Consider the following 14,369-nt stretch of genomic DNA (forward strand, 5'->3'; position numbering starts at 1 on the left):
ACCCTAATTTGGATCAAGTACCACAATGTATTTGGCTGATTTTAGGAAAGCAACTGTGCTCTGAATACCACCAAATGCACAATACACGCAAATATTACTTTCCAAAACTGGGAATGACACACAAAATCGGTCAGTTTTGCTTGGTTCAATCTGGGTATGAATCAATCTAAAGCATCACTTTTTTTTTTTTTTACAAGACGAGTCAAAGATAAGTTTATCTACTGTACGCTCCCCTCGATTCTACCAGCACATCTAATAGATCATGGGAACTATACTCGCTCCTCTCCCCCCCTCCTCTCTACTCTCTGCTCTCTCCTCTCTCCAAGTAAACAAGCGCACTCCACAGACGCACCGCGCTGCTCCCTTTCGCTCCCGTCTCACCTGGACATGTTCTCTCGCTGCGGCCGGTGCGCCTTCTCCAAACCCAGCTTGGTGAAAATCCCCACCAGCGCCATGATCGCCACCACCCCGCAGATGATGTACACTATTAAGTTCGTCTTGTCTTTGGTGCTGTCTCGTATCTTGTTCATCTTATTGTACGGCGTCTGGCCCGTCTTCATCCACACCGGAGTGTCGTAGTTCTTGCAGGTGCTCTGGTCCAGGCGCGAGTGTTTGTAGGAGCAGCAGAAGCGGAAGCCACAGGTGCCGCAGCAGTACAGGTAATTGCCCGTTTTGCAAATGAACGGAGGATCCCACTGGCCCATCACGTCGTAGTAGCCCCTGCACTTGTCCTCGACGTGCGGTGTCTCTTCGGACGCGCTCACCACCTCCTCCTCCCTGGAACCGTTGGAGGTGGCGATCATGACAAACCCGCTGAGCAGACCCGGCTCCCCGTCCGCCTTGCACACCAGAGCCGTGAGTTTGAGCAACAAGAAGCCCAGGAGAAAGACGTATTTCCCTCGCATTGTGCTTTCCCCGTTACGCGAAAACACTTGGAGACGTGGTGTCTGGCGAAAAGTCCGGGAACGTACATCCAAATGCGGCGCGCGGTGGCATCTTCTCGCGAAATAAAACCTGTAGGATCACGTTGAGTTTTTCCACCTCCCTCTAAACTACTGCCTCTTCTTGTCTACCGTATGGTGTTGTGAGGAGCGCATGACTTGGACACATCCATCGGCGCGCTCTTTACGCACAGTGGCGGGTGAAAGGGAGAGAGAGAAAGAGAGAAAGCCTGGTGCGCACGGGAGAGGATGGAGAGGAAGAGGAGGAGGAGGAGGAGGAGAGAACAGAGTCGGTTTGGAGAGAAAGGCAGACGTTGGAGAGTGGAAGACTATAAGCGAGAAAGAGACACAAAGGAAAGAGATTCACGCGCGTTTAGACTTGGAGGTGGTGGCCATTGTTTCAGTTCTTCAGTTCAATTCAGTTGAGCAACAAGACAATATAAACCGACTGAAACACTGTTGTATAAATATTAAAATAAATACATGATGCATATTCCTTTATTTTCTGGTCATTTGGGATTCAGGCTCAGCGCGTACAGTTCTATCCCATTTTTTTTTTTTTTTTTTTTCATTGAAACGCAGTTAAAATCATTGGGCACATTGTCGCAGGCATTTATAGCCAATATACTGTAAAATATATGTATTATTCACCATAGATATTTGAAGATTCTGCGTTTTTTCAATAGGGCCTATGGTTTGCCTATTTAATTAAGCGTAATTGTAATCCCATTTGAAAGTTTTTTTAGTGTAAGGCAATTTAGTATCCCCTTGTCTTTCACACGTTTCACCAGAGGGGCACCTTGGACAGAGACCAGGGACTTTCAGCACCATGGAGAGAGGCCCTTCAAAAACGTGCCAAGGAAACAAATTCGGCTGCTTAAAAAAAAAAAAAAAAAAAATCTAATTCTAGGACTAGTTCTGAAAATAAGATCCACAACTCAAGTATGCTAATATTTGTAACTTAAATGTGTCGCAACAAGCGTTTTTGACACGTTTGAGGTTGTACTGGTTCAACAGGTGGTGCTTGCAGTGCCCGGTGGTGCCGCTGGGGGCCGCTGTGGCGAGGATGAGGCTTGTGCGCAGACTCAGAGCCGCGGAGCTCCGAGTCCCACAGTGAGGACAGAGGGTAGGGGACAGAAGGCAGGACACGGCGCGAGCGGACAGAGCAAACACCGAACAACGAGGACTTATGGCTGTCAACGAGCCGGACGTGTTTCTCAGGGCGACGCAGCGCACGTTTATCGGGCTGACTGAAGGTAAATATTAGCATGTTAGCCAAAACTTCCAAGCTAACCCGTTCAGCGCTCGTGCTCTTTGCTCAACTGCCGTGCAAAGTTACAGAAGTGACCTAGAAACATGCACTGAACAGTATTTGTGTCGTTTTTGTGGTTGTTTTCAGCTTCCTTTCACACGGGACTTGTCGGGAAGCTAAGTGCTAGCAGTAGTAGTTAGCAGTAGTTTGCATAACACAAGTCCTGTGTGAAGTAAGTATTGACAGCTGGTTTAATTTAGCCTTATAACATTGTATTTAGCCTCTGCTGCATCATTTTAATATGTCTACAGAAAGGTAACTGTGAAAACGTAACTTTGCTTCATTCTCAATTCATTAAAACTTGTTACCAAAGCCAAAAAACTAAAAGCTACAGCAACAAAACCTTAATTGACCTTTTTATAATGTGACCAAATGAAACTTAATCATGCTTAGTTATGTGCTACTTCATATATTTACTTTTATTATATGTTAGTTAGAGGTGGGAGATGTATATTATTACTTTATCAACTTATGGTTCAATTATGACGAATATAAGGGTAAAAAAAAACAAAAAAAAAACTGGGTGCTATGAGAGTAAATTTGTAACATTTTGACATTACAGTAGGAATTAAGTCGAGAATTAAGTCGTAGTCAAAGTAAAGATTAAATTTTATCCAGATTAAGGGCAAGAGCGATTCGCCACCATGACCATAGTGCAAGAGAATGGCCCTTATTTGAGTTCAAAGATGAAATAAAAACCTATGTATGATAGTTGTAGAACTTTATTTTGCTCATCTTTTAAAACTTTATATTGCTGGCCTCTTTAACAACTGTTGAATCATTTCCCTAAAAATGACCCCCATGTGCCTGTACCTGTAACATCCACAGACACAGTGTGTGCGCAGTGCTCCATACATGCACTGGGGAACAGTGGGGACAGTATGCGGTGCCTATTCTCCATAAAGAATTCAGGATTTGAACTGAAACCAGCTTCAGCTCTGTGTATTAGACTAAGCTGTAACCATTTAGAGACAGAAACAGGACAGCGCAGTGGCAATAGAGATCATGCCCAGTGCAGACGGCTCCACAAGCCCATAACGAGGGGCTGAAGTTATCTAGAATCAGCACATCTTTGAATGGTGATTGTGTGCACAGTACCCATGTTTAGAACAGTAGAGAAGCAAAGCTAAGCGTAGCAGAGAGTGGGTATGTGCTGAGACTCCTCCACCTGTTTGCGGCTCAGAGCACAGCCTGTGTCCTGCCCGATGAGCCACAGGGAGCTCCATGCTCTGCGGGCTTTTTGCAAGGTCCAGTCACTCCACAGGGAGAAAATGTAGCCTATTTCATTCAACAGTTTGTGATTGATGCATACGAGTGGAGAGGTGGTAGTTAAACTGTGGTGCATATCTGTCTAATAACTTACAAAGTTATGGGATGTTTATAATGTCAGTATTTCAAAGTTTGACATCCTTAATGGGCATTTATGTAAGCTTTTCACTCATCCAAGAGCCAGTCTTTTGCAGTCTGCACTACATTATTAAGTGACCTGATGCATTGCTAAAATGTCTAAAAAGATAATGCAAAAAAAGATAAAAAGATATTTATGTCAACCTTTTGTTAATATCACCCACCCCCAATTTGAGTACTGTCACAGTTTTACTTAGGACCCAAAAGCAGCACACAACTGGTAAGTAGTTTAACTGTTTATTGTCCAGGTAAGTCATCAGTTAAATTTGGTAAGTATGAGGCTGGATGGTCCAAAGGTGCAGGTGTATCGGGCTGGCTAGCAGGCAGGCAGGCAAGCAGACTGGGAAGCAGATAGGGAAGCAGACGGGCAGGCAAGCAAGGAGGCAGGGAGGTAGGGAGGGAGGCAAGCAGGCAGGCAGTCAGACAGCTTTCAAAAATAAAACAGAGGCACTTGGACATAGGACAAAGCAATTATAATAGAAAAAAACTTGAAAAAAGTTGACTGGTTTTATGGAGCCAAATGCATCTACCAACTGGAGAAGTATCATTGACGAACTGGCAAGGAGTGGATGAAAAGCCATGTTTATTATACAGCAGGTAATGAGGGAAATTGGATCCAGATGTGTTGCCAGATCAGGTAAGCCAACGCCCAGCTGTAAGGAGAGTGAGACAACACAAAAGGGATATGGAGACACGAGGTAAAACAGTCTAAGGGAGGATCCTGACAAGTACAGTATAATTCTAAGCGCTGGTGTAAAAAAATACTATAACCTATTTGAGTATAAATATTTTTGATTTGCATTTTTGACATTATGATTTTTGTCTATTTCCAGTCCATTTGCATGATTTGTTCTATTTGAACCTCGACCTAGTCTTTCACAGACACATTTTAGCAAATTTACTTTTCTGATGAATGGTCACATTACCAAACACTTTCTAATTAGAAGCAGATAGCACTCGACAGACATGTTTTGACCTCAAGAGCTGCTTAAAAAATATATCTACTCCTGCCCCTTTTTCAAAGTAATACTTCACAGCTGAACAAATTTAAGAAGGTATAAAATCACAGTTGGCTTTTATTGTTTCAGTTTATGTTTACTGATGCTCACCTATGAGCTAATTTATTTACCACCAACTGGGTTTAAGAAAAGGTTTATACCAGAGAGAACTCCGGGGGCAAAGATGGTATAAAAATTGAAATGTGGAGTATTTGATTATTTCGGTTGGAGCAGGCCCCTGGTGCTCTCATGTGAAATGATGATTAGTTTGGTTCCCAGCATCGCCGTCTGCCACCTGAGAAATAGTTACAATTCCTGTTTGAAACTTGTGCTCAGCTGGTGCAGGTACTCAGGGCCACAGACGCTTGTATTGCTTTTTCTGCAGAGATCTGTGTGCGCAGTCAAGTCTGTTTTTTAAGTCTATGAAGGATCTACAAAGATAAAGCAGAGATTTGTTTGTTTATTTATTTATTTATTTGACAGGAACGTTGCACATTGCATGTTTTGCACAGACCAGATTTAACTACCAGAATTAGGTACAAGCTTCGAAAAGGCTCTGGTTAGAGTGGATGAAACATAACTCTACATACTACACAGACAAACTGTGAATAAAACATGTAGATTAGAAAAGTCTTTTACTGAATGTCGTAAAAGTGCTTTTTTCCATAAACATTAAAGACATTACAGTTCTGTGAAAAAGTATTTGCCCTTAGTTTTTTGCATGTGTGTCACACTTAACTGTTTCAGATCATCAAACAAACTTGAATATTAAACAAAAATAACCCAAGTAAACATAAAATGCAGTTTTGCTTTGATGATGATTTTATCTGTTAAGAGAAAAATACTATCCAAACCTACATAATCCTATGTGAAAAGGTAACTGCCCCCCTTGTTAAATAATGAGGGAACTTTGATTAATTATATTATTGTGGAAAGCTGAGTTTAATTGCATAGCCACACCCAGGCCTGATGCTGCCAGACCAAATCAAGAGATCACTTAAATAGAACCTGTCTGTCAAGGTGAAGTCGGCCATATTGAACCCAAGACATCAGGCCATGATCCAAAGAAATTAGGGAGTAAAGAAGAAGAAAAGTAATCGACATGTCTCAGTCTGGAAAAGGTTATAAAGCCATTTCTAAATCGTTGGTCCTCAAGCAAACCACGATGAAAACCATTATCCATAAATGGAGAAAGCATGGTACAGTGGTGAACCTTCGCAGGAGTGGCCGGCCTACAAAAATGACCCCAAGAGCACAGTGACGACTGATCCAAGAGGTCACAAAGGAACCCAGAACAACATCTAAACAATGGCAGGCCTCACTTGCCTCAGTAAAGGTCAGTGTTCATGACTCAAGCATAAGAAAAAGTCTAGACAAAAATGGGATGTATGGCAGAGTTCCAGGCAAAGTGTCATGGTTTGGGGCGTTGCTGCTTCAGGACCTGGACGATTTGCTGTAACTGAAGGAACCATGAACTCTGCTCTCTACCAACAAATCCTGAAGGAGACTGTCCAGCCTTCAGTTCTAGACCTCAAGCTGAAGTGCACTTGGGTTCTTCAGCAGGACAATGATCCAAAGCACACCAGCAAGTCCACTTCTGAGTGGTTTAAAATACAAAATGAGGGTTTTTGGGCAACCTAGTCAAAGTCCAGTCCAGATTAAATCGGCACTTAAAACTGCATTTTGTGTTTACGTTTGCTTGATCTGAAATAGCTAAGAGTGACAAAGGTACAGAAAAAGTAAGGAATCGGTAAGGGGCCAAATACTTTTTCACAATTTGTGGAGATGCAAGCCCAGTCACAGCAAGGATGCAAGTTTTTCAGTTCAATAAGACATGATGATGTTACGTTGTTTATTTTTATGGTTCTGGCTAAAAAGTTACATATTGTAGCTTCAAAGCTGCACTATATAACTTTGCTGATCTTATCTTGCTTGTCTCTATGGAGATGTTATTGCTTTCCCTGGAATGTTCCACAGTAGTAATTTACTGATCAGAACTGTGGAGAGGTAACCCTGCTCACAGTAAGATGGATTTTTTTTTTTCAAGATAATATCATGAGGGACCATGATCTGCTCCTCTCTCTTCCTCCTGTTCTGTTCCCCCTCCCCTTGTGTCGTTGTGGGTCTCTGTGGGTCTGTTCCTTGTCTGTTAAGTTACATTATTTAGTATTTAAACCTGGGAATCCACTCCACCAATGGCACTTTGTCTGATACGATCTGCAGTAGAGGTCTGGTTTTTCCAAGTGATTTTGTGCCTGGCGCTGTGTCATCTTGGACTCGGGAAAGAACATTTTATTTTTCACCGTCTCCAGTGATTGTTTTGTTTGTTAAAATAAAACTCGTTCATTTTTGAATTCCTCGATCAGTAAGTTCCTATTGTGGATTTTGTTCACTGACAATGGCAATATAAGTGATTCTGATTCTCAGCTATGGTAAGTTAAATGTCATATTATGGAATATTCCAAGCAAAGCAATATTACGTCACGGGCAGGTGGCCAACGCCCTTTAACTAACCTCCTGCTCGCTATTGCACTTACACAAAAGGCTGGATCAGAACTGAGTGGGTAAGTCTGATGCAGTTTGAAGATGATCATAATTATAAAAGTTAGCGTGTCGTCCCTGTTGGGTTCGTAAATGTCAATTAGGCTGAGGGGAGATCTTTTGTATTTCCCAGGAGACCCCCTCCACCCCCCTCCACCCTTTCTCTCTTGTGTCTCTGGAGGACAGGACTCATTTGGGAGTGTGCTGCACATGGAGCATGTTAAACACAGAGCTGAGCTGTAGCCCGCAGTGAGAGCCACTCCACTGCATACAGATGGAACTCTCTCTTTTAGTCGCATTACTTCTACTTTTGCTTTGACATTTAGTTAGACACATTTCAATTTAGATGTGTTATTGGCAACTAACAAGCTGACAAAAATTTCAAAGTCTCTTCAACATACTAATTATTGTTACCCTAATATATGCCGAAATACCACTGGCTGCCACCTTTTGTTGTTCTTGTATCTGTTAATGTGTTGCTGATAATGTAACTGGTTTAGTATGTATCGCTTTGGCTGCCATGTTGTGTCATGTTGACGAGTTTATGCCAAAGTTCCATTCATCATTTACTAGTTAGTTTGGAAACTGGCTACAATACTTTAGAATCATGGCACTTTGAACACTCAAGTTGTTGATTAAAGCAGGGTTGGCAAAGATTAAGACTGAGTTCCACGAGAAATCATTAATGGACAACCACAGGACCCTTAAGGTAACTAATAGGTAAATAATTTAAGTGGCAAAACATTAAAAGTGCTACATTTTCCTTTTTTTTCAAAGCTCAGTGACAACTCATTTGTGACTCAAATTGTGTACCATTTTAAAAACAAAAGCTGTCTGAGAAAGAAAAGTGTAGACTGTTAGGCAAATCTAAATCACAGAATGGCCTGATGCCTGGGCAGAAGTCTGAAATGTTTAGTCTATATATGTTCTTTCCATTACAATGATTTCATATTACCCATTCGCTGTGATGCACTCTAATAAACCATATTGTTCTTATTTACTTCCAGTGCGATCTCGGCGAGTGTGTTCACATCTTTTCTCCTTTGGTGCAAACATCCGGCCTTGTCCTTAAAGAGGGAGCACTATGATAAATCAAATTGGAGTTTTCTACCATGTTATAACATTGTTCCCTCATCAAATACACGCCAGAAGAGGTTTTAGATGTCATCCATGCATGTTTGAGTCATTTTGCAATCTCTCCTGGGCCCTATCCTTTTATGCTCCGAAGGGGGGAGTGACTTGCCACAGAGAGCAACGGGAGCGGGAAGTCAGAGGAACAAAAAATAAACAGAAAATTATTAGACATTTTAATAGGATGTTTTCAGCTAATATAACATTTTCAAAACAATAAAAAGTAGCAGTGATCTAACTATGCTGCGTGTTAGAAGTGTAATGTTCCCCTCTTTAGCTGTTAACTTCCGAAACCTTACTTCATTAATTAATTTGAGTTTGATAAGGCTGTAGTGCTTCTCTCGGCACTTATGTACGACACTTCTGGTGCCATTCGCGCTTTAACATGTAGTCGGTTGTTAATTATTGAACAATGGTTACTCACAGATTCAATACAAGACAGAACAGTCATATTCCCCATGGGTCGTCAGTACGCACGTCTCAACCGGGATCATACAGAAATACGCTTTCCTCTGGGTCGTGTCTGCTCCGAGAGTGGATATAAGGCTTCTACATCTAAACGTGTCCCGCCAATGACTATTACAAGGAGATGACACCTAATCTCTAGCTTTTATGTCTTTGTACTGTAAGTGCATCGACTCAAGATAAAAAAAAAGTTTGTTCGGAAGATAAATCGAAAGGACAAGATAGCGTAAATGTGCAAAAGGCATTTTCAATAAATCCAGGTTTTGTGTTTCAAGGTGATGGTAGAGAAGAGACATAGTAACAGTTTGTGAGTCCATTTTCACCCATCTTGTATCTCTCTCACGATAATTACTTTATTGATTTTCAGTGAATTATAGCTAAACCAGTGTATTTTGGGGCTCAATATTTATTCTGGTGCATCTAATAGGGAACCAGTTTTTGTTATTTTTGTTGTAATACCATAAGATTTGTGGCCCTGTGACTCTTTATTTTAATGATGTAATATGCTTTGTTGATTTGTATGAAGTTTATTGTTTTTAATCGTGTTTTTTAACGTTGTACAGCACTTTGGGCAGCCTGGGTTGTTAGAAGGTGCTATAGAAATAAAGTTTGATTGATTGATTGATTGATTGAAGATTTGGGCTTTTTAATTAGTAAGTAAATCTAAAGTAAACTCGACTTTCTGGAGCTTTCTACCATGTCATAGCGTTGTTCCTTCATCAGAAACATGCCTGAAGTGGTTTTATATGATCCTGGCCCTATTCGTTTCCTCCTTACATTTAGCAGTTCAAGCCTGTTCAAGACTCAGCCCACAAGCCCACGTAACTCATAAAAAAAAGAAACTTAGTCAACATTTTAGTATGATGTTTTCGGTGGATTAACTGTAATACCCCTTCTTATTCTTATATTTGTATGGTACCACTCATCCCTTTTATTGTCTATTTAGAAATTGTCTATTGCGATTATCTTGCCTTATTGTTACTGTGTCAGTGACATAAAATAGTTTCAATATTGTCGTTTATTGCAATATTTCTTACTGAGACAGGCCCTACCATCTTGTATCGGTAAATGACTTTTGTTTTTCCAGATGCGGAGGGGGAGTGGAGAGGTCCCTTCTGTTTCATCCAGGCCGCAGACCCTCAGCTTGGGTTGATGAAGTCATGGAACAAGGGCGGAGAAGGGGATGAGTGGGCGGAGGAAGTGGAGCTCACCAAACAAGCTGTGGAGGCAATGAATAGGCTACAGCCACGGCCCAGGTTTATGGTGCTGTGTGGAGACCTGGTCCACGCCATGCCAGGTTAGAGACACAGCAGACAGATGCATGTTAAAGTGGAACTAAACACTAAGTCGACGTTTTTTGCTACTAAACTGTGTATATGGTGTTTTAATGACGTTGACTAAATTCCTAGAGATGCACTGATACATTGGCCCATAATATCGGCATTGCCCAAAAGTCCTGATACCAGTTAGCCGATATTTCACTCTGGTAATGACAGGGTTAACCTTGTTGCCCATTTGCAAATGCAAGAAGAAAACAGCTCAGTGGACAGCATGGATCTGGGATACAGATGTAGTATTCTTATAGAGGACTCTGTAAACTTTTACCGGGTCTTTATTCTAAGTCAAAGGACCCAGTAAGGACAAAGTTATAGACCTTTAAAGAGCCTGGAAAAGTTTTAGACAATACCTATGTCATTGGGCTAGTTTCCTTCCTAAATGATCACTTTAGATATGTTTGCTGACTCTAAGTTAGTTTTAATTGTTAAATGGAGGAGAGAAGAGCGTAGTGCCTGTGAGCAGAATGCAGGGGCCTGAGGAGGCACTGAACTATCGCTGCTGCTTCAGGGAGGAGGTAGATGATGACGCATGCACTGGAGAGCTACAGGGGAGATTTTACTAAATAAAACCAGAAGTTGCAGGATGGAAAGCAAATTTTACTCCAATAAAGAACAATTATATTTTAGCTTATTGGCCTATCTATAAACATAGTGCTTAATAATAGGCCTATTGGACTTCGTGTTGTTAAAAGTATTAAATATTGATATTGGTATCAGCCTAAAAGTTCCATATGTGCACTCCTAATTTTAGTGCAAACTAGGTAAATTCCAGTGACCACTGCGGTTTCAAGTATTATGTGACATCACACTGCACTGCCCTGATTACATCCATGTGTTTGTAATTACAAATGCCTGGCTGAGGGGCAGAGTTTGAAGTGTGGATACCATTTAGACCTATCACACTACTCCTTATATGTCCAGGCCCTCGCCCCTCAACCCTCCACTCTCTTCTTCTTTGGAGCTCTATTTAAAATGAAATGTTTAGTCCCACTTAAAGTAAAAGCTGAAGTTATATCTGTCAACCGGACAAAAAATGTAGGAGCGAAGACGTTTTGCTGCTCATCCAAGCTGCTGCTTCAGTTCTGGTCAGATTGCTGGTGGACACTCACTTATCTATCTGAAAGAGGGGTTAACTACACTGAAACTGTCAACAGCTATTGTTGACAGTTTCTGTAGATTAGGTCTGTACTAACATTTCCTAAAAAGTGATTTTGTTTTTACTTAAGCACTAATTTATGTAGCACGATTTATAAACGTGCACTTTTTCAAGTTTCCCTTATATGAAGGTAGGTCAAGAGGGGATTGAACATATTGATATGTTATTATTTTGGAAATGTTAAGGAATCATTTGAAGTAGAGTTGCTAAATTAACTGCAGTCATTTTCCACAGTTTGTTTGTGAATTTTTGGTCATGTTGGTAATGCCACCATGATGCTGGTTATATTAAGCTAAGCAATTACATGCAAGTCCAACAAAAATCTGGTATGTTGGGCAGCCTGTGGCAGATGTCTTGTTGTCTGGTGAAATTCAACTGTTCTCCATATCATAAAACATAACAGTGAATATTTCTACAGAAAGTTGAATATTTCAAACAGTCAGTAAAACCACAACATGCCATAATGTGCAATTTAGTCTATGGTTGTTAAAAACCTCTAACTGCAGCATATAGATCTTATATTTACAAAATGTGAGGCTTCACGCTGTTTCTCTGAATAATTTGAAATCACCTGCTGAGTAGAGCTAAACAACATCCAACAGCACGTGCCTGGATTACCTTCCTTTACTGGCCAACACTCCTCGAGTGTGCATGGACACTGAGTACACTCCACACTGGCATATGCTTAAGTGTCTACCAGTTACCGTCTTAAAGTCACTAAACACAAACTCCCAGATGCTAGTCATGTGGTCCTTAACTCTCTGTAGTACACCTTCCGCTTCAAGTCAAGAAGTAGCGCCCCCATGAGACCCATTTCAGAACATCCACTCGTGCAGATGTTATACGTGCTTAAAAAGATTCTGAAATTACTTTAAACTGCAGCGATTTCACACATTTCAGAGCGCTCACCAGTCAAATGATTTTACAGCGTGTGGAAATGACACACAGTCCCATTCTTATTATGTGGTATGTTACTGGAATCGAGACAGCCAACAAAATACTATGAAGTGGCAAATTACACAGTCAATAAACAAGTATCTTTCAAATTGAATGTTATGTAAAAGGCTTAATTCTCTTGTTTTGATGCAGCCATCTCACCCAGTGTGACAGTAATAGAATTCTAATCTATAAAACATTAACAAACTTGAATAATATACAGTTATATGGTGTATTCTTTTATGGCCCATGAGATGACAGGTAGGATTAAGAGGACTAATAAAAACACATTTTTTATTAAACACAGCAACAATGCTCCTCAGTTCACCAATTAAAAAGTAATTGGCTTGAAGATACACTCTGTGACTTTTTAATGGAGGTCTGCTACCTGTTTGGCTCCATGGAGATATTATCACTTTACATACATGCTTTGATATATGGTCTTAAACATCTGTCTTGCAGTTTAATGCCATACAGTGGGAAATTTCAGTCAAGGCAAAAACATCACAGACAAGTTGCGTAGTGCACCTTTAAAGTTGTTTATTTATTAAAAAAAAAAAATCTATCTCAAATGTGTGAATTGGTAAAATGTGTACTCCAATCATCTGCAGTTATATTATTAGTGGAATTTATTTATGCAGTAGTTTCTCATGTTCCACAGATTCATCCATATTCCCGCTCTCACTTCGGATCCTCATCAATATTAGCTTAGCCGTTTCCATTGCTATAAAGAGAATAAAACATGTCAGAAACATGTTGATTAATATATTCTCAGCTGTCTTTTGAGATTAGCCATAATCTAATTAACGCTCTCTGTAAAGAACACCAGTTTTGGGATGCTTCAATTACACAATAATTTGGATTTTCCTTGGGTTCCGAATTTCCATCTGCTCTGCTTCCCAGCGCAGAGTTGGTAAACAATGAGCTTTCCCATGACAGCTGCTGCTATTTATTTATGAAAAAGCATGCGGGCCCTGTGGCTATTTTCAGGCATCTTTACTTTCCATCCGCGTGATTTCAGCTATTGATCACAAACCAGCCAGACTTCCCATTTTTGAAAACCGAGGAGCTATTTAGGCAAGGCACGGACAGCTCCTTGCTCCAGACAGTGCAGCTGGAAGCGAAAAAGCAGTCGGCGCACTTTGTTGCTGTATTTATCTTCTCACAACCACCTGGGAGCATCCGAAGCCATACACTTTGACTAGCGGTTACAAAGTGAGAATGTGACACTTTTTATTTTTTTTTATTTGCAGCGGTCTCATGTAAATAACGCCACAAAGCAACTGTTTGTTTCCCTCCATCAGTGTCCAATTGATTCAGCCTTTCCATGTTATGCCGGGAGTTTGTCATATTAGATGTCTTGGAAGCAGGACAACAAAACTGACTTCTAATGCCACTGTGGCAGCTGGTTCTCCTATCCACCAGATGCTTCCACTGCCGAGCCAGACAAATAGATTTTCTGGAGGCCCTCACGAATAGCTGGCCGGGTAAACATCATCATTTCGGTGGTGTTTTTTTTTTTTTTCCTACCTTGTTTGGAACGACAAGTGGTATTTGACACATGCCCAGGCTGCGTTTTTCTTTGGATGTGATCAACAACCTGTAAATACAAGGCAGCCAGCTTCACTCCTGTGTTTTTGTGACTTGGCAGGAGATATTAACACAGTGAGGTTGTTTGAAATCACTGTAATGAAATGAATGACCACTATGTGTTGTCCAGCTGTCTGTTTTGATAAGAGTGAAAGGAAGGGGACTGGCATGGCTGACTGTGGCGCTAATATTAAGCAAAAAAGAGCTGCGAGGTGCTAACCAAAACAGACTACCTTTGCATGATAATTAGGGAACCAGCAGGAAGCTTCCCGCTGTAGGGAAAGGGAAGCTAGAGAACACGATGTTGATAAACCTCTCAGGGTATGTTTTTTACATAGTCAGATTTGAGTAAAATGGCACAGTTTGAAGCTTTTTTTTCCTACAGATGATTTGCTTGAGCCTCGAGGTTAAAGCAATGAATCTATTTTAAATAATTTCAAGTTCTAATCATTTCAAATCGTCAATGATCAGCTCTGGGCATTTTACTGTCAATCCTAGTCCGGCAGCACAGTAAAGCTCTCTCTAGTTTATGTTCATGAAATTTAAATTAAAAGA

General features: G+C 40.8%; 2 protein-coding genes across 2 annotated transcripts in view; one reads left to right on the forward strand and one right to left on the reverse strand.

Moving 5' to 3' along the window:
* Nucleotides 1-1,086, reverse strand: part of shisa9a (shisa family member 9a) — a 108,875-nt gene extending 107,789 nt beyond the window's left edge. Inside the window, exon 1 of the mRNA XM_033985161.2 lies at nt 382-1,086. Within this exon, the coding sequence (XP_033841052.2) occupies nt 382-905 (524 nt within the window). The 5' untranslated portion in view covers nt 906-1,086. The remainder of the gene's footprint in view (nt 1-381) is intronic.
* A 914-nt stretch (nt 1,087-2,000) lies between these two features.
* cpped1 (calcineurin-like phosphoesterase domain containing 1) overlaps nt 2,001-14,369 on the forward strand; it is a 48,224-nt gene continuing 35,855 nt past the window's right edge. The window contains exons 1-2 of the mRNA XM_033985337.2: nt 2,001-2,197; nt 9,883-10,092. Coding sequence (XP_033841228.1) covers nt 2,131-2,197; nt 9,883-10,092 — 277 coding nt within the window. The 5' untranslated portion in view covers nt 2,001-2,130. The remainder of the gene's footprint in view (nt 2,198-9,882; nt 10,093-14,369) is intronic.

Source organism: Periophthalmus magnuspinnatus, chromosome 19 (assembly GCF_009829125.3).
Source record: "Periophthalmus magnuspinnatus isolate fPerMag1 chromosome 19, fPerMag1.2.pri, whole genome shotgun sequence".
Lineage (NCBI taxonomy): Eukaryota > Metazoa > Chordata > Actinopteri > Gobiiformes > Gobiidae > Periophthalmus > Periophthalmus magnuspinnatus.